At 42.0% G+C, this 20,794-nt stretch overlaps 1 protein-coding gene and 2 long non-coding RNA genes across 6 annotated transcripts; 1 reads left to right on the top strand and 2 right to left on the bottom strand.

The window, feature by feature from the left end:
- Nucleotides 1-255: 255 nt before the first annotated feature.
- LOC143473695 (protein kinase C delta type-like) lies at nt 256-4,510 on the bottom strand. Its single transcript, XM_076970795.1, has 10 exons — nt 4,372-4,510; nt 3,301-3,756; nt 2,477-2,607; nt 2,041-2,208; nt 1,713-1,804; nt 1,473-1,535; nt 1,228-1,366; nt 915-1,103; nt 592-717; nt 256-425 (listed from the first exon to the last, which is right to left on the bottom strand). The coding sequence occupies exons 1-10, from the start codon at nt 4,505-4,507 to the stop codon at nt 267-269; spliced, it is 1,659 nt and encodes a 552-aa protein (XP_076826910.1). The 5' UTR covers nt 4,508-4,510; the 3' UTR covers nt 256-266.
- A 175-nt stretch (nt 4,511-4,685) lies between these two features.
- Nucleotides 4,686-6,866, top strand: LOC143474431 (uncharacterized). 2 transcript variants are annotated; one of them, XR_013120770.1, is made up of 4 exons: nt 4,686-4,883; nt 5,382-5,473; nt 5,891-6,063; nt 6,776-6,866. It is a non-coding gene; the product is annotated as an uncharacterized LOC143474431 (long non-coding RNA). The 2 variants fall into 2 exon arrangements; XR_013120769.1 differs by lacking the exon at nt 5,382-5,473.
- Nucleotides 6,867-9,181: 2,315 nt separating this feature from the next.
- On the bottom strand, nt 9,182-19,867 carry LOC143473954 (uncharacterized). 3 transcript variants are annotated; one of them, XR_013120658.1, is made up of 4 exons: nt 19,758-19,867; nt 12,423-13,908; nt 10,103-12,302; nt 9,182-10,029 (listed from the first exon to the last, which is right to left on the bottom strand). It is a non-coding gene; the product is annotated as an uncharacterized LOC143473954 (long non-coding RNA). The 3 variants fall into 3 exon arrangements; XR_013120657.1 differs by having other exon boundaries at nt 10,103-13,908; XR_013120659.1 differs by having other exon boundaries at nt 9,182-9,957; nt 10,103-13,908.
- Between the last annotated feature and the right edge of the window lie 927 nt (nt 19,868-20,794).

Raw genomic sequence — 20,794 nt, 5'->3', positions numbered from 1 at the left:
GTCTTGTGACCGGAGGGTCGTGGGTTCAATTCTCAGACCTGAGGCCATGACTGAGGTGCCCTTGAGCAAGGCACCTAACCCCAACTGCTCCCCGGGCACCTGCTAGGGCTGCCCACCGCTCTGGGCACATGTGATCCACAGCCCCCTAGTAATCACTAGTGTGTGTGTGTGTGTTCTAACTGCACAGATGGGTTAAAAGCGGAGGACAAATTTTGATTGGGGTGTATAAATCACAATTGACAAAATATGGCACATTTACATTTTTTTTATTTACACCCCTGCAGGAGATGCTCCATGTGCTGGTTGACGAAAGAAAAGCCAGCAAACGCACTCTGGTCCGTTAAGCCAATCAAGCCTTTCTCACACATGGACAGGCGGTCGTTTAATAACTCCTGCTCGCAGTTGCCACCGTCATTGGATGATTTCTGTGGTTGGAGGAGAATGGAAGCAAATCACATGATGAACAGAGGCTGCTTTTCAGTATCTGTATTTTTCCAATTTGCTCTATGAGCATACAGTATGAAAAGTAAAAAAAAACAGGAATGAGAGATGACTGTAAGAAATGGAAAGAGATGGAAAGAAAGCTCATACCACTGGCACGTAAGGGGGTTGGATCTCTCTCCTCTCCAGAGCAGACCAGTCGACGATCTCAAAGAATGAGTGACCTCGGATATTAGGCACAACACCCAGTCTATAAGAAGGGTCTCGCTCAAACAGCTTTGTTCATGGAAGAAAACCAAAAGCAAGAATATTATTCATAATAGAAATATCTCAGTGTGTCTATTCATGTCTTGGTTGTGAAGTATTATTATTATTATTATTATTATTATTGTTATTATTATTATTATTATTATTATTATTATTATTATTACTATTATTAATGTGTCATCAGGTGTGGTTTTGTGCATGCTTACTCGTTCTAGCATGTCTCTGGTATCCAGAGTGATCCAGTCAGGGAAGTCAGGTATGTCCATAATGATGGAATCAAAAATATCATCTATCTCTTCACCATCGAATGGAGGCTTACCAATCAGCATCCCATATAGGAGCACACCAAATGACCACCAATCCACAGAGAATGAATACCGCTCACCCAGAATGATCTACACACACACACACACACACACACACATGCACACACATTCACATTCAGGGCATACTGAATTACATTGACATTGCTACAGGTGAGAACATTCAATGTCAAATTCATTTGATGCCATCTCATACCTCAGGGGCCATGTAGTATGGTGTCCCACAGAATGTTTTGCCAAGATTGTCTCCAAAAACATTCTCTTTGCACATGCCAAAATCCGCAATTTTTATGTGACCTTCTCCATCCAGCATCACATTGTCCAACTTGAGATCCCTAATGCAGGAGAGAAATACAAAAATGTGGCAAAAATGTGGTTCAGTAGACAAGAACAGTAAAGGTGAAAATACAGAATGTCCATGTAGATTTGTTTGTGTGTTACCTGTGGATGATGCCCTTTCCATGAAGGAACTGGAGTCCGCACACAATTTCAGCTGCATAGAATCTGGAAGAAAGAAACAAACCAGGAGCCATCAGACCGGACTATAATTACACAAACCTACGTTTATATTTATATAAGACATACAAAAAAACATCATTGTGTGTGTGTGTGTGTGTGTGTGTGTGTGTGTGTGTGTGTGTGTGTGTGTGTGTGTGTGTGTGTGTGTGTGTGTTGCCTCACGTGGCTGTGTAGAGGTCAAAGCTTCCTGTTTCCCGTATGTGGAACATCAGGTCACCTCCGGTCAGGTACTCCATGACAAAGAACAAGTGCTCCTAACATGCAGACAATGCCATAAACACTTTGGTATGAGTACAAGCAGAATTAGTGACTCCACAATCATCTAAATACCACAGTGACTCCATGAAGTATAAGGTACAGTAAACAGTTGTGACAATGCCTGGTGTGGTTAATTACTGCCTATACAAAAGAGTCCTGCTGGACACCCCATTACTGTTGACTGAGAGGTGGAGCAACTGTATAATGTAACCGTTAATTTGTTCTTTACTACCTCGGTCTGAAAGGTGGAGTAAAGGTGGGTGAGGAAGGGACAGTCCCATGCCAGAGCTAGCACCCGCTTCTCCACCATGGTGAACTCTACGTTATTATTCATCACGTCCTTCCTCAAGGCTTTCACAGCAAACAAATCCTTGCTGCCCTTTAGTTCAGCCAGAAAAACCTGAGCAGGGACCAAGGGAGAAAAATAGACAAACAGACCAGAGTGAAAGAAAAATAAAACACACATACACACACATCCATGAAATATGAAGATTTGATGGAATAGAGTTTGTTTGGTCTATTCTTGTGGAGATAGTATTTAACAATAGAAGGGCAAAAGGACAGACATGTAAAAATGATAAGTGAATAGTCAGGAGAAGTGAAGAGAGACACAGAGTCAGTGTGTGTGTGTGGAGGACGTGGGAGCAGCGTGAAGGGGAAGACTCTACCTTGCCATAGCTTCCCTGGCCCAGTACACTGTGAAAGGTGAAGTGCTCCACAGTGATGTGTGTCTGGTGGCTGATCCTGGACAGGGGGCGAGGACTCGAACCCTCACACAGTCGACCACATGGAGATGCATCTACAGAGATGTACAGTACATTTTTACACATCCAGACATCTAGCTGACTTGGGTGAATACCTCAGCCAGTAGTTTCTGGCTGATGCCACACAGATTAGCCACTTTAGTTTGGCACTTGGTCTAACCCAAGTTCAAGTGCATATAGTTTTTTTTTTTTGTAATAAATATTTTCTATCATTGGGTGAATTACAAAGGCAGCCCTGCTCTTCCCTACAGGGATGCATGTGACACCATATGCCCTGTGGCAAGAGACGCCAAAAGTAACGCAAAGCGTAAGCTCAGAGGGGATAGAGCTTTTTCCATTGCTGCTCCTAGATTATGGAACAACCTACCACTGCATGTTAGACAAGACCCTTCACTGCCCATTTTTAAAACGAGTCTTAAAACCCACTTTAATTCATTGGCTTTAAACACAGCATGAGACTTTGTATATTTTTAGTTTTTACTGCTTTAGTTTAATTCTTTGATTTGTTCTATTGATTCCTTTTACCGCTTTAGTTAATATTGTTTTATCCATTTTTTATTATTATTTGTTTTATGTCTAATGTTCTATTCTTATGTACAGCACTTTGTTTTGGCTGCCGTTCTTACAGTGCTCTATAAATAAAGTTGAGTTGAGTTGAATTATATGAAAATAACTATTGAACATGTTGATATCAGCTAATTACAATATGTTATCAACTTGAGATTCACCTAGAGATGGGTTGTAGGAGTCCTCAGTCTCATCCAGGAGAACGTGGAGCAGCTCCTTCCAGGCATCGTCCAGAGCACTTGTGTTCAACGAGACCTTAGTCTCGTCCAGGAGAACCTGGAGCAGCTCCTTCCAGGCATCGTCCAGAGCACTTGTGTTCAACGAGACCTCAGTCTCGTCCAGGAGAACCTGGAGCAGCTCCTTCCAGGCATCGTCCAGAACACTTGTGTTCAACGAGACCTCAGTCTCGTCCAGGAGAACCTGGAGCAGCTCCTTCCAGGCATTGTCCAGAGCACTTGTGTTCAACGAGACATCAGTCTCGTCCAGGAGAACCTGGAGCAGCTCCTTCCAGGCATCGTCCAGAACACTTATGTTCAAAGAGACCTCAATCTCGTCCAGGAGAACGTGGCGCAGCTTCTCCCAGGCTTCATCCAGAACACTGTTATTCAACGGTGCTACTGCAAAAAAGATTTTTTCAAGAAGCCATAATTAAATATTACATGAAATTAACAGGTGAATGTTTTTCATCTGAATTGTGTTAATGTGTGCTTGTTTGATATGAATAGCTACTGAACACGTTGATGTCAGCAAATTATGAAATATGGTATCAAATTGATATTCTGTATGAATAAGCAGTAGATATATGCGACATATATAGCCCGGTGCGGGTTATACAACATTTTCCATTTAAAAAGACTTGGTAGGTGCGGCTTATATTGAGGTGCGCTTTATAGTCCAGAAAATACGGTATACACAACCCATTAAAAAATCTAATCTATTTTTCTAATCAATAAATATACAAAGCCAAGAAGAAAGACACAAATGTAATTGAATCGTTATTATTTGATTTATATTGAGACTATCACTATTTGTGGACCTGGGTTTGTTGGTATGTTGCCATAGCAACACCACTGACTTCATAAAAATTAACCTGTCAAATTATCAGTTTTTTTTTTCTATTTTTCACTTATTGGTTTTACCAATAAACACCAAATTCAGCTGTGTTAAAAGAACAAAATAAGCCCCAATATATGCCCCAAAATAAGTTGTCACCATTGTACTCATTTACTCACTCAGGCCATGGGTGTTTTCGGTCTCCTGTATTGGTTCTGTTCCTCCGTATATCTCCTCTGTGTCTGTGTCATCCAAATCTTGGGTGCCGATGCACCAGCACCAGAGACAACACCTTGTAATATCTTCCCACTTCATTGTCTTTATGTGGACTGATATGGAATTATACTGTACATGCAATTTTATATATACCCTCATTTGTTGTGCCGTCGTTATGACGACAGAGCAGGTATTATGACGTCATGTGGAATTATGGGAATATATATTTTTTATTCGCTCTGTGCACGTGACGCTTCCGCATGCCCATATACCGGCAGTATCATTTCCGGTTATCGGGCGCGACTACAGAGACACGTCAACAATGACGTTTTACACGCGCTGTTTGCAGGACCTCCCTCGAGTGACGGTCAACGATGTTCATCGGATCGTCAAGACACACATGCCGCGGCTTCTTCGAGCGAGAAAGAGAAAGATTTCAAGATGTACATATCTAGTTATATTGACAACTACGAAGGTGAGTGTTCCGTGTTAGCGCTAGCACACAGCTAAGCGTAAATTAGTTAGCGTTAGCATTGTGTGTGTGTGTGTGTGCGTGCGCGCGCGCGTGTGTGTGTGTGTGTGTGTGTGTGTGTGTGTGTGTGTGTGCGTGCGCGCGCGCGTGTGTGTGTGTGTGTGTGTGTGTGTGTGTGTGTGTGTGTGTTAGCTAGGTGGTCGTGTCTGAACACTAAACTTCGTAAGAGCTTAAACTCAAGATCAACACAAACCCGGCGGATCCCTGTGTTTAGCCCGGCCATGACTGGGTTAAACAGCGGAATCTGTGTTTGTAAACAAAGCGCAACTCGACGGTGTTCGCCGACGCGTGTTTGTTTACAAAACAACGAATATTGTGCTTTGTTTACAAACACGGAATCCGCGCCGGAGACTGCTGTTTAACCTGTCTCAGGACTGAGTTATCTCACTTCACTATTAAACACATACTGTGATTAAGTCTGTTCTTTTATTTGCATTTTAGTGTGGAACAAAGATCAGGTGACAGGAGAGATGTGTGTGAGGGCGACCTGTTTTAGGTCCATGAAGAAGTCGGAGAAGCCACACAGCTCGAGTGTAGGGTGACAGTGCTTTAGAAGATAGATGCTATGAATGTTGTTTTTAGATTTATGTTTATGGGGACTAAAACATTTTGTTGGTGAAAAGTAAGCAGTGGAGTAATGTTTTGAGTAATGTTACCTGGCAATGTGAGTATGACTTAATGTCAGGAAAAGTGAATGTTAAAAGGCAAAACCCCCAGAAACTGTATTTGTTCAGATGTTTCCTGATTTACTTTATTGTAAATACTATTGAAGCTGGTAAATTGTTTATGTCAAATGAGGGCCACATTAGGCAACACTGTAGACTATTAGTGACAGTGTATTCTAATTATATAGCCTTTCCTGGCTGATTTTATTTTGTAAACAGTTTTTTTAATTAAATTGCACTTGATACTGTTTCTCATTGTATTTGCTACATTTTGTATTTTTGCAGATTTCTTTAGATGATTCGAGACCTGCTCATGTGTTGCTGGGACAACTTTGTGCAATCATGTGGTGGCATTGCTTTATCAAACTGCACATTATTCACAACTAAGAGTTCCTGCTGTTCCTCCTGTCCTGAGCTGCACAGAGAGTGAGCAGCAATGGCACAAGCCAAGAACTTTGGTAAGTAATAATATTCTAAACTTTGTACATTTGTGTAAAAATGTAGGGTGCTATGAAAAATGTCAATAAACACAGAATACAGTCATATACTACTTATTTTAAATTACAAAGACATCATTTCAGATATTAAGACTGCAAAATGTAATTGATTTAATAAATAAAAAGCACATATACCACTGCACTGCTGACAGTTATCCACCACCCATATAATATCTGCTCAGGGGTGGTCTGGGCCATAGATGAGTGGAGTGAAGACAATCAATCTATGCAGAGAAATTGAATGATCTTTAGTTGTTGAACTACAAAGCTGGCCTGACAAGAATTGTGCCAACTAAAGTGGCCAATAATTATACCTACTCACCTTAACAGAAGTACTGTTTTGTATAAACAAACTTTAGTGTGCATCATTACAGTAACATACAAATGAATATAAAATACCATAGTACAGGTTGGAGTTATTCAACCATGCACATTAGCAGTATGAGTATAAATAAATAGTGATCTCTGTAGATATATCTCTGATCATTAGGATCCTCTGCTCTGTAAATGTTTCCTGTTCTAACACACATACGTTAGCCCAAGAGGGACTGGCTTCTTAGGTAGTTAGCTGAATCTGGTGTGTTAGGAGCAGAGAAAACACTAAAATGTTTAGATCATAGGCTTCCAGTACCAGGGTTGAGAAGCACTTACATTAGATATGTATCTTAAACAGGGTGTGAAGCCAGGGCCTGTGGATAAAATGGCAGTTCTCTCAGCAAGACCTAAGCAAAGAGGTGTTTTTGAGGGTGTGCGGTAAGAATGAGTAGCAAATTAATAATATTTGTAAATCTAAATTGATAAGGAGTGAAGTTAAAACTCTCGCTGTTTTTTCACAGCACACTTTACAAAGCAGTGTGTGGAGATCTGGCAGACCTCTCTGTCCTCCGTGTGTCTGAGGTTTACAGAGATGTTCCTCCTCAAACTGCACCATTGATAACTACGATGGGCATCTCCCAAGACCATCCACTGGTTGAGAGTGCATTTGGAATGGTGCAAGCTGGTAGTCATCTGTCTTACCAGCAGCCAGTGGCTAAAGATTACATCACCCTGCCATGATGCACCTCTGCCTCCAGATGTTCCTTCGGTTGTTTACAGACTGGCATCTTCAGACTGCATGTTTGTTTGCAGTGAAAAAGAACAGCTCCACCTCAAGTCTCGTACCATGACCTGGGAAATGGCGCACAAAGTTGAGTGCGCAACCAGAAAGCAAAGTGAATGTGGAGAATGGCATCATGGGAGAATGGCGAATGGGGGCAACTGGCTGACAGGATCCTGAAAGGATCTTATCAAACCTCTGCTATGAGAAGAGGAACTGCTATGGAGCCAGCTGCTCTTCAAGAATACAGCCAGACCAGAAATGTCAACGTCTACCCTTGTGGATTTGTGGTTCACCCAGATGCACCTTGGATGGGCTCCTCTCCTGATGGTCTTGTGTATGACCACTGAAAACCCACAGTACGGCCTTGTTGAGGTGAAGTGCCCTAATGTTAAAAGTTATGTTGACTGCTCTTACCTAGAAGCAAAGCAGGGCACACTGCAGCTGAAGCGTCATCATAACTACTACTGACAGATCCAGGGGCAGATGCTCATCACAGGAATGGACTGGTGTGACTTTGTTGTTTTTGCTGAGGCGGACATGTTGGTGCAGCGCATATTGAAAGATGCACAGGTAATTAACACCATTAAACAAAAGGTGGACCATTTCTTTTTTCACATATACATGCCCAGATATCTATAAACTCAGTTTGTATGTTTGTATATATTGTTGTATTTGTTTAAAATGTTCTTATAACCCTGATAAGGATCTGTAGAATAGAAAAAATATTTGAATGTCATTGGCACAGTTCTGATATTTTAAAAAACAACTCAATAGACAAATCACAAGCACTTTGTTTCAAAATAAAATTATTTATTTTCCTTCACTTTGTCATTGTTTTACATTTCGTCAAGCTTAAGTACAAACAAGTGAAACATTTATATTAAATATTAAACATTAAAAGTGGGGGCTATTCCACGAAGCGAGCTTATGAAAGCGGCGCTTATTAGAGTGAGCCTCGCTTGAGTTAGCCAAACAGTTCACTTCCGTCTAGTTCCGTTCCACTAACGAAATCCAGACTCAACCTGTCCCCGCTAATTCAAGCCCGGCTTTTGTAATCGGCGATCAAGCGCGTGCACACAGTATTTACACAGCCTCACTAATCGATATTCGAAAAGGCAAGAAAATGTCGAAAGAGCTGAAAGAACGAGCAGCTTTTTTTTCTTCTGCTGAACAGGAGCTACTCATACGTCTTTATGAGGAATATAAAGACGTTATTATGAAGAAAGGCAACACGTCCTGTATTAATAAAGCCAGAGAAGCTGCCTGGCACAATATTGCAGACAGATTAAATGCGTGAGCATGTTAATAATTTCCTGATTTAGAAGTAACATGAGCGGGGTTAGAAGAACGTGGCAGCAGGTCAAGGTAAAATAAAAATATGTACTCCAGAATGGTAAGTACAGTTGATTAGTCCAATGTGCAGGAAAAAGTAAAACACCATATTAAATAACTGTATAAAATATTTTAGCAACCAGAAAGAAAACTGCTACTGCTGCTGCTGGTGGTGGGCCTCCTGTAGCAGCCCTCACTCCTGCAGAAGACCTTGCTTTAGAGCAAAACAGCGGACGCCCCATCATTGTGGGAATCGAAGGAGGAACATCATCTGATCTTGTCTGTCCTCATGATACACAGCCTTATGTTAAAGGTAGGTTTAGTTGTTTCTCAGATTTTACATTTTTGTTCTTACAGGCTACATTGTAGTATTATTGTATACTTGATGACTAAAATTTTACAGTGGTGGGGGGTGTGCTGACTCTTTTGGACCCTCCTGTATTTGACAATGATGTGAGTACCATAAACCCGCCTATTTCTTATGACTGAACCCTGAGGACCGTTAACATTTCCGTTAACATTTACGTGTCTTAATTTGTTGTTTGCAGGGGGAGATTGCCGGACCATCCAGGATGGTACAGGAGGATGAGGACACAGTTTCTGCCTGTTCAGAAAGGACACAGTGTCTGCCTGTTCTGTAAGGCGTGTGTGTCTATGTATCTGTCTGTTAATGTGCTGTGTGATCTCTGTTCTTCAATTTCCTTTAAACACAACACAAATCATGAGAAGACCCTCAGGCCTCCATGTTCAGAGCTCACACCTCTGCAAGAGAACACGTGAGTAGTTATGCAGTTCAACATGAATAAATACTTCTCATTCTTGACTATACTTCAGTCTTATCAAGGAATCCATGATTAGTGAGATCTACAAAAGGTACTTGCTCTAAGATATAGAATGTAAAAAACTAAAAATACGGAAGTTGGAGCTTGAAATAAAGAAAATGGAGAAAAATGTGAGTATTTGCAAAAAGGTCTCACTTTAATATGCTTGTTTTTGCAAGATAAGTAAATCAAAGTTTCTTCTGTCCACAGGCTCAGCAAGACAATTAATACATTTCTCTTTCAAAAAAAAACGCCTCTTGTTTTATGTTAATAGTGTTAATGAACAAATGCAAACAAAATATTCCCTTAACTAAAGTAAGTGTTTGCATACATGTCCCTCATAGCTCTACCATCCATGTGGTCTGCAATTAAAATGTCGTCTTCCCATTGCTCCAACTGCACTCTTGGCATTTCTTCTTTTTGCAGTATTGCCACATTGTGCAAAACTGCACAGGCTGCTTTAATGTCACAGGCTCTCTCAGGAGTGACTGAGATGGCGCAAGCAGTTAAATCTGCTGTTTAACTGTCCAAATGCCATCTCAATGCATGCCCTTGTCTTTGAATGTGCACGATTGAACCTCCTCTCTGCATCTGTTGTAGGGTCTGCATATGGGGTAAGGAGAAAAGGTTGGCAGGGGTAACCCCTATCCCCAAGCAGTAAGCCAGGAAAAGCACCTACGATTATAAGGAGTAGAGTTAAACACTGAGGCCAAATCTGCACTATTTTGTGTGGTTGGAGTATTCTTACCTTAGCAAACCTCTGTGCCAGTGAGGAGGCACGAAATATCCTGGAATCGTGCAGCGAGCCGGGCCATTTTACCTCAATGTTGGAGAATAGAAATTGGCTGGTGCAAACCATCTAGAACAATGGCAAAAGTGACAAAGGGTGAAAGTTATTCAAACCCATGAACTGACATGCTTTACAATTTCTGTTGGGTAGGCAAAACTTGCATGTACCTGTACATTGATGCTGTGAAATAATTTTTTGGTTCACATAGTCTGCCTCCATGGGTACAGATGGAGCCTTTATCCAGATGTGAGTACAGTCTATAGCACCAATGACATTTGGAAATCCTAGACAATTCAATGCGTTTTGAATTGAAGGAATTTTAGCATGAAATAGTTGATTAAGATGAATACAAAGCACTTTGGTAAGTGCTCTGGATAAGAGCGTCTGTTAAAGTCATATAAATTTAACTCCAAGTTACTGATCAAACCAACACTACTTCTCATGAATACATGCCAGCTGTTCTGAAAAGGATGGGAAGGATGCCTCTGTGACCAGGGAATTTGATGAATATATTAAGGAAGCGCTTAAGCGCAAGGTAAACCTTTCGAATTTCGCTGCAGAACGTTGCCTTACTAAGATGTTATGCATCCCCAAAGCTGTACAGAAATGCACGACTGGCAAAGAAGCACAAAGCGATACAGACTGTTTGGGGTTTGGTAAGAGATTTACTACGTCTAGTGGTCTTCTCAATATATGGCCCCGGTAATTTACAAAGATATATAATACTGTGTCTTCTGAACCTGTAGCATCGGCGCAGATGGAAATTCTGAAGTGAGGGGGACCAAGCTGTACAATATATGCGTTTATGCTTGTAGATGCTAGATTTCGGATGGGGTCAATATAAATCTGGAGGGGACATGTCCCCCCCGTCCCCAGTGCCATCTGCGCCCCTGACCTGTAGTGCTCAAATAAGTAGTCATCCGGAAAGCCCAGTGGATCTGTCCTGTCCTGGAATGACCTTGGAGCTGGTAGCATGAATGCTCTGTGCACTACACACGCTCCCTCATCTACTGGATTCTCTACAAATGGGCATGCCATGGTCAATCAGCCTTCAGCCTTCACTGTTAGCTGCTCTTTTTATAGCTTACATTTTGGATTATTTGTATCACCTGTATGAAAATCTTGGTAAGGTATTTGTCTGTATCCATTTCCTTTTTGCACCATTAAGTTAACCACACATTTACATTATTTATACTGAACATATGTAAATTGCAGAGTGATATGATTTGCTTGTAATTTGAACACAAAAGAGGAAGTATGGGGATAAATATATACCTAAAAGTATCTTCACCTAAATTACTCAGTATTAATAATTATTAATACTCAGGTACAAAGAATTGTATTTTTTGTGATATAGAGTTTATGCTAATGTATGTTTCTGCACCATAACTGCGATTAGACACTGTATTCCATTTTATACTGACCTGAATTTGTGAAGATTAAACCAATACATTAAAATGTGCAGAAACCTCACTGAATAACATTGAATATGTACTCTTAAGATCGAAATATAAATTGCATTTTGAAATATAATTATTAAAATTTGATAATAATAACCTGCAATCATTCCAAACTAATAATTACAGTACTCAATTAAATGTATAAAGATGTTATAATATATGCTACATCCACAGCCATTTAATGGATAGAACTGCAGCGGAACCTTGTTCCTCAATTCAGTTTCCCGGATGGCGAGACTGACATCACGCTGCTCAGCCAATAGAAGCGGTCCGGCTAAGCTAAGCCTCAACTCTAGCCTGGTACGGAGCAGGTTAGTTCAAACGTATATGTTGCTGTAGTAACTGAGCGAGGCTCAAGTCTAGCCTCTTTTGTGGAACCGAATTTGAGCAAAATGAGCCAGGCTTGTCTTTAAAAGCCCGGCTTACTGAGTTAGCTCGCTTCGTGGAATACCCCCCTGGAGTACCATTGCCCTGCTGTTTTTCCTTATTTAGTAAACCTACCTCAAATCATGAAAGCCTTAATTGCAGCAGGGAAACATCAGGAGAAATTCTGTAACATTTCTAAAATAATAACAAAAAGCCCTGTACATGAATGTAAAAAGTATTCTTGGGAAAGAGCAAATGTTATATATTCTGTACTCATACAGCCCTTTCCACCATCCGAGGCCCATTTCTTGACAAGAGGACCATTCTGGTAGCTGGAGAGAAGACATGCCACAGTAAACAATTTGATTGATACTTCCTGTGATGGAGAGTGGTATTACAGTGTCAAATAGTTTGTTTTCTTTAATTCGTCTAATCATCCTCTCTACATGTACCCTTAGACATGCAATATGCTGGGTCTCTCTCACATCATCTTCCAGCATCTGTGTTCTCTTGTGCAGGAAAGCAGGCCTGTGTACTTTCATCGTCGTTTTAACGTCCGTTGTCCCCTAGCGGAGGTTGGACGCGTAGTTTATGTCGCCAGCTCACTCTATCCAAAGCATCAGCTTCCTTTAGCCCAGTAGTTTTCAGGTCTCCTCAAATAGTTGTCAACCATGTTGTCCTTGGGCGTCCTTTTGGTCGTTTCCCGTCAACTTCTAGGTTCATAATGGTTTTTATTGCAGTATTTTCACTGCGTTTTACATGACCAAACCAGCGCAACCGATGCTTTTGCAGTGCTTCACTTATTCCACCTAGCCCACTACGATGTAGTATCTCAGTGGACTCAATGTGATCAGCAAGGTTTACACGTTGTAACCATCGCAGCATTTTCATGTCAGTTCTGTGTAGTTGCTGTTCAAGTCTTTTGGTCATGGGCCATGTTTCTGCACCATACAGCAATACAGGCCTCATCACTGAGCTGTACAGTTTTGTTCACAGCTGTAAAGGAATATCGCGTAGAGTGAATATAGAAGCAAGGGGTCTCCATTTGCTCCAAGCGGCTCGAATGCGAGTACGAACTGCCGCATCAGCAGTTCCGGCAGTATTAATCATGTCCCCCAGGTATTGAAATGTCGTTACATGTTCAATCCCTAGCTTGTCCAATAGTTGTGTTTGCTTTACAGGCTGGTTAGGATTCTGACAAGTTGGGCAAACAAAGTTTGCTGCGGCTATTGAAGACAATGCACCAGTTATCTTCGAGCACTTTTTATGACACCATTTTTTACAATGATGGCATAGAATCGAGTTGCTGCCAACACCAGTATTGCACACTGAGCACGGCCACTGACCAGTGGGAGCATTTTGGGCGGTTTCTCCAGTAATCAGGGCTTTTGTCTTTCCTATGAAGGACGCCGCTACTTTACAAGGAACCAGGTCATCAACAAGGAATCCCTTGTCTACCATAATGGCCATGTCAGGTGTCAGTAGAGATGTGATGCCTGACTGCCTGAAGATTTCCTCGTCACTGAGAGACCCCTGGTAAAGTGCTGATACAAATGTCACAGCTCTATGTGGTGCCATCCCCAACATACCTTTGAAAGTGCAGTGGGACTTGTATGTTGAAAATACTTCACTTTGCAGCAGTAATGATGATGGAGTCTGGCAGTGAAGCTCTGTGCAGTCAATCACTAACTGTGTGTCTGGGTACCTTGAGAACTCCTTGGGCAGGTGAGCCTTGATGACTTCGGGTGGCATCCAGATACACATGGATCCCAGCAGGGTGTAAAGGCCTGTAAAGGGTGTAAAGAAGTTGGCCCACGTAATGATGATCCGGCTCACAGTGGTGCGGTGAATAAAAAATCTGTGCCCAAGATCCCTCTGTTTTAGGCCAACCGACAAGTACATCAGAAAGAGGAACAGCTCTTCAATTGGTGTTAGCTTCTGGATTGGGCAAAAACAAAGAGAAAACATACACAAATTATATTTTTAAAAGATTAAAATAATATACACAGTCCGGTCACATTATAAACAGCCCTTGTAACCGTACTCTTTGTGGATGTTTTCAGTTAATTAGGTTATATAGGATCAGATCATATAGCACTTTGTAGTTATACAATAATCAGACTGTAATCTGTCTTGGTGCTCCGGCGTGGGGGTGGTTGGCCCGCTCCCCTGGGCGGTTGTGGTCCGGAGCGGCTCGGGGCTCCTCGGCGGGAGGGGGGCCCTGCCGGGTGGTGGGTGGTTTCCGGGGTGCGTGGCGCTGGGGCTTTGCTACCGACCCATGGTGGTGGTGGGGGGGGGGGCATCCAGGTCAGCCCATTGATCTATATTACTCTCCCAAGAGATACATTTATAAGCAGTCTGGAAATTTTTCAACTAAACTAAATAACACATGCATGTCATGTTTTTGATATTCAATCATAATTATGGTAAAGTTTTAAATAAATAACTTTGATGTTTTAGTTACGATAACAGTCACAATTCTGATATTGGAAGTCAAATTTATGAGTTTATCTCTTTATTTGTCAACTCTCCCCGTTACAGTATTAACACCATTAAACTCCCCGTATTTTCATAAATTCTTTAAGTGCAATACCTCTTATATATGTTCAAGTATAATATGAGATGGCATCAGTGTGGAGGAGCATCTTTGAGCACTACATGGCTAAATGTGGGTGAAATTAATAATTATGAAATTATGATAGAGAAAATAATGAGTTTGAATCTGAAATTTATGACAAAATTTGTCAGATTTTTTTTTACCTTGAAGTAGCAGAAAAGAGCTTACACAATTCAGTTTTCCACAAATACATAATTAGATAAATTGACATGACTGTGACCGTGGGGCGAGGCGCCAGACGAGACAGGAGTCCTTGCTTTTCTGCCACACGTCACGTATTTATTATTACACATATAGCGCAGACAGCGCACGTAGAACGTAAACAATGTGTTCACACACATAGAGCACAGGACACTGCGAACGCACATTAAATACAGACCCCATAAACCCCACGTGATGATGAGACGAGCCACAGGTGAGACGGATAATCACACGACGTAACCGCACCCACGGAGATACACAGACGCAGACGAGCAGACGACGTAAACACACGCCCAAAGGGAGGGGCCAGGGACCTCAATGTGACAGACTCCCCCACCAAGGGCACTACCCTTCCCGGGGTGCCAACAGGACCCAGTGCCCCGAACCCACATCGGGAGCGGGAACATGTGCATGTGTTTCCCTACTCCAGTTCTCAACACACCTCTACCATATTGTTCTTACTGATAAACATTGTAAGCGTGTGTTAAGAGCTGGGTGAGGGAGAAAAAACATGAACTGTCAACATGGATAGCAAGGGTGAAATACCTGATTTAAGAAAATGCAAATATTTGTTACTACCAAAATAACGACATGAACTGAATTTTAGCCAGTCTTTTCAACATCCAAATTGAATGGATGCATTGAATACACCAGGGATATATTTTAGGATTCAAGCAACTGCTGCACGTTCGCCTGCTAAACTTAAAGTACATTAACTGCCTGTAAATAAAACGTATTTTGTATTCTACTTAGTGCACTACACAATGAGTGGGGAGCTATTTGGGTCATGATCTAATCAAACACAGCTACACGGTTACGCGGTTACGTCTTGTGATTATCCGTCTCACCTGTGGCTCGTCTCGTCATCACTTGGGGTTTATGGGGTCTGTCTATTTAATGTACGTTCGCGCAGTGTCCTGTGCTCGTCGTTGTCTGAGTCATACGTTTTCTGTGAGTAGCTGTGTGTTTTACGTGCGCCATCTGCGCAATATATGTACTCATATTAAAGTGACTCTGAGTGCACGGACAGCGAGCTATGTACGGAGGACGAGGGTAGTTCGCCACCCACTGAGCGTTCTGCCGGGACCGTCAAGGGGAGTAACAGCCTGGGGGTGAGCGCTCCCCCTTACCGCTCCGAGGGGAGCGCGATGGACGGCTCCCGGGGTGGGAGCCCAGCCGCGCCCATGAGCTGGAGCCTGGGCAGTGAGGAGGAAGAGGAGATAGAGGTTACAGACAGCGCTCCCACTGCCAGGTTAGGAAGGCTCACACCTGGTGGAGGGTTCGCGCTGCACCCGGTGGATGGTTTGCGGCGAGGGCAGGAGGAGGACCGCCCACCGCAGCGCCTGCAGCTCCCGCTCCCGACGTAAAACACACAGCTACTCACAGAAAACGTATGACTCAGACAACGACGAGCACAGGACACTGCGCGAACGTACATTAAATAGACAGACCCCATAAACCCCAAGTGATGACGAGACGAGCCACAGGTGAGTAGGATAATCACAAGACGTAACCGCGTAACCGTGTAGCTGTGTTTGATTAGATCATGACCCAAATAGCTCCCCACTCATTGTGTAGTGCACTAAATAGAATACAAAATACGTTTTATTTACAGGCAGTTAATGTACTTTAAGTTTAGCAGGCGAACGTGCAGCAGTTGCTTGAATCCTAAAATATATCCCTGGTGTATTCAATGCACTATTTGGATGTTGAAAAGACTGGCTAAAATTCAGTTCATGTCGTTATTTTGGTAGTAACAAATATTTGCATTTTCTTAAATCAGGTATTTCACCCTTGCTATCCATGTTGAAAGTGCATGTTTTTTCTCCCTCACCCAGCTCTTAACACACGCTTACAATGTTTATCAGTAAGAACAATATGGTAGAGGTGTGTTGAGAACTGGAGTAGGGAAACACATACACATGTCTGGAGGAGTGCAAGGATCAACTTAGGAATCGGTGTTGGTTATATATATATTTTTGCCACACACTATGTTTGCCACATATGAGCATCTAATGGCCTTCTGGAGTCTTATTGAGCCATCAACATCCAAAATGCTTCGTGTTGGTCAGGCCAGTGGAGGCTCCCACTTGAGTGCCCTTGAGGAAGCGTTGTCAAGACCCACTGTAAGTACATCTGTTTTTTTTTCTTTCTCATATTTAATGTGTAATCTATACATGCCAGTCAGATTATTATGACCACCTCCTTGTAAATCAAGTCTTTGTGGATGTTCTCAGTTGCACTGATCATATAGGTGAACTTTAGGGTGGTAGATCTCCAGGACCAGGATCCAGCACCCCTGTTCTACAGTATCAGACTGTAGTCAGTACCTTTTTGTATACTTTATTGATCCTATTTAAACACTACAGAGCAGCTATTATTCAGGATTGGATCAGATAAAGCTTGATCCAATGTACATTTTTAAACACTCAGATTTACTGCTTGCTAAAAAAAGTCCACTAACCCAGTGTTTCTCCAAACCTGGTCCTGTGCATGCCCTGAACATTTGAGTGCTTTCACTGCTTTAACACCCCTTGCAACTTGAAAAGTGTGCTGGGAGCAGCAAAGACACTAAAATATAAAGGACAGGGCGTCTACAGGACCAGGATTGCACTTACCAATAATTTACAGCCAAAGGTATAATGTGTGCAGTGCTCTGTGAACACTGATGAATATCTAGATGACTTAGAAACTGTGAACAGACAGATCAGTTATTGTCTCTGACTTTACACCTACAAGGTGGACCCACATGGTAGGTATGCCTAGTAAAGTGGAAAGTATGTGGACAAAGCCACATTACCACACCACTACCACATCAGGGTCACGACCAGAGGCGGACGAAGTACTCAATTTCATTACTTGAGTCAAAGTACAGATACCACTGGTCAAATGCTACTCCGATACAAGTGAAAGTTGCATGTTCAAAATCTTACTTAAGTGAAAGTACTGAAGTACTTGCTTTTAAAAATACGTATTAAATCACATTAAACAATGTGACGGAAGTACACCTTCCGTCACATTTGTATAAAATACTTTATAGTTTAAAAGTATTATACATCCTACCAAATCCTCTTTGGGCATAATATTCATACAGTCTTTGATAATAATCAATAAGGCATATTCCAATGATGTACATCATTCAGGTAGTGGTAGCAGAAAAGTTTAACCTACACTTTAGTTTAAGGAACAAAAACATTTTCTAAAACCACAATTCACTGATTAGCCTAGCCTAACCTGTTTAAGCAAATTATGTTACCATATTAAAAGTCAATAATAAAATGACGGTTTTCTCTCTTTGCTAGTTAGGTATTCAGTCATCCAATACAACATTATGCTACAGTCAATATAAACAAAGACAAAGTAAAATTAGCAGTGTGGCATCTTGGTAGTCTAACCTTGCTACAACCTTTTGCAGTATGGCTAAAGCCCACCAACTCCATGCCACCCAACATGCTAACAAACTCTTTTCAAACTAGAAATCACAGCCACATTAGAATTATTGACATTAATTCTACACTGACATTAGAATGGAAACATTATTTGACAAGATTCGATTAACCCACACAGTTTCCCTTATTGATGTTTCCGTAGTTTGAATTACTTGCCAATATAATGTTAACATTTATAGTGATCCTAGCAGACCTAGCAGTGGAGTGAGCAGGCAAAGTCATTTCACTAGCCTTACTGCAAAGCTCCTCTGACTACATAGTCACTTAACAAAACATTTAGGCTGCATACCGTAATATACTTCCTCAGGTGGGACGGTGAATTTTGGTATGCAGTGATATAGTTTGTTTTTGGCAAACAAAGCATGCATTTAAAACGATAGGAATGATTCATCCGTTCAGAAAACTGGAACATTTTGTCGAGATACGGCCATGGGTGCAAAAGAGCATGCCAGGGTTGCCAGCTCTCACGCATTGAGCGTGAGACACACGCATTTGACCGTTTTCACACGCTCTCACGCCACAGTTCCGATATCTCACGCCGATAAAAAAATCTAGTTTATTTACCTCTGATCTATATCTATCAACCACCGGCGATCGCGATATAATACTTAATTTGTGTCCATTTTTCACCGCCCCGGTAACGTTCGCCACCCCCCGATCAACAATTTACACTCGCCACCAAGTCCAGGTTCAAATCTCCCTCCAAGCGATCTTGAAAAGTTGGCAACCCTGGCATGCTCCATCACCGCCGTCTCCGCTCATGTTGCTGTTTTTTAGGAAAAGAACGACTAGCGACACCGAACTTGATTTTACACCTCACAGACACATCCTTGATTGCTGATAGGCTGTCACCTGTGAAAATACTATCGGGGGAGGGGAGGAGAGTTGTGTGTGGAAGTAACGAGTAACGAGAGCTGGACAGAAATGTAGTGGAGTGATAAGTACTGTATTTGTTATTCAACTGTAGTGAAGTGAAAGTCATAAGTATTTTTTAAAAAATCAACTTAAGTAAAGTACAAATACTCAAGAACTGTACTTAAGTACAGTACTTAAGTAAATGTACTTCGTTACTGCCCACCTCTGGTCACAACAGTGCTGGCAATGCTCACCCAAACAATAGCTGCTATTTACCGTAGAACAGGACAAAATCTGGTTAATAAAGTATACAGAGAAAGAGACAGATTACAGTCTTTTTTTTTTTTAATGGCCCACCTCCACCCCCAATCTTTGGAGGACAACTTTGTTCTTATGTACAGTTCAAACAATTCTGTATAATATAGTGATAACAATATGCAAAGTGATAATTATTGGGGTTAGGTGGACCAAGAAAAGAGGGGGAGAGAAAGAATAAAAAGGGAAAAGACAGAAGGGCAGGAGGAAAAACAACCAGCTCAAATGACTACTGCAAAGAAGAGCAGAAAGTGTACCCAAGACATATAGCACACATGACTGTGATGCATGTGTATGTGTGAGTGTGTGTTTATGTGCAACCATAGTATAAATGTACGGAATGTGCTTACCAGCAAGGGTAAGAAAGCCGCGACAACATTCCCCCAGAGGCCAGAGGCAGGCAGAGAAAGACCCGGGAATCCCACCCACCCACGGCCCCTCCAGGAGCAGTGGAGTCCCAAGGCCGCACATCCCAGTGACCCTCGCGGGAGAGGGAGACCCCGGAAAGCCCCCCCCCCCCCCCCCCCCCCGACAGATTACAGTCTGATTATTGTATAGCTACAAAGTGCTATATGATCTGATCCTATATAACCTAATTAACTGAAAACATCCACAAAGAGTATGTGTGATGATGCCAGTAGCTCTGCCTCATCACCAAGACTCTAAAAGACACGTGATTGATTATAATGTTGTATTTACCTGTTCCGGGATTCTCAGGGGACTGGCGGCCCATCCAGCTCCTCCTCTTATAGTGGCCGAAGGGCCCTCGGACTACTGAAGGAGGGGAGTGGGGTTACAGTTCCTGGGAATACCTGAGGACGGAGTTGTATGCAACAAATGGACATATTAATTATTATTCTTGTCATAGTAGTGCACTAAATGTAAAATGTTATGTATATATTGTGTTACTGCAGTAATGTATGTATGTCATGTTTGTGTTTGTAGGTAACCCCTGCTAGTAGTAGTGGTGTGTCCCAGCTTAATTAAGGGGAGGGGCTACTAGTATAAGAGGCCTTCCTCTCAGAGGCTAAGGAGGTTGAGGTTGGTTGGTTAATGTTGGTTGTTTGATATTGGATGTTATTGTGTTGAGCCCAAGAAACTTAGGGGCTAGACTGGCTGCTGATTGCCAGTGCTTACTGGAGGTACTGCTTATAAGCCTTTGTGGGCTTGAGTACTTTTTATATGTTTGTTTTCCTTTTATACAGTTTTTCTTTTTGTTTACTAGTATTGGTGAATTACTCCTTTGCAGGAATACACAATTAAAACACCTGGATTGGGAACTCCAATGTCTGTATTCATCTCACTCTCTGTAGTGAACCCACCTCCATATTCACCCACTCGTAGTACCACGCTCACAAATGGTGGCAGCGAACAAGGCCTTGCAAGA

This window comes from Brachyhypopomus gauderio, chromosome 13 (genome assembly GCF_052324685.1).
Source record: "Brachyhypopomus gauderio isolate BG-103 chromosome 13, BGAUD_0.2, whole genome shotgun sequence".
NCBI classification, from domain to species: domain Eukaryota; kingdom Metazoa; phylum Chordata; class Actinopteri; order Gymnotiformes; family Hypopomidae; genus Brachyhypopomus; species Brachyhypopomus gauderio.
The sequence above is the reverse complement of the archived record's forward strand: the minus strand, read 5'-3'. Positions and strand labels throughout refer to the sequence as shown.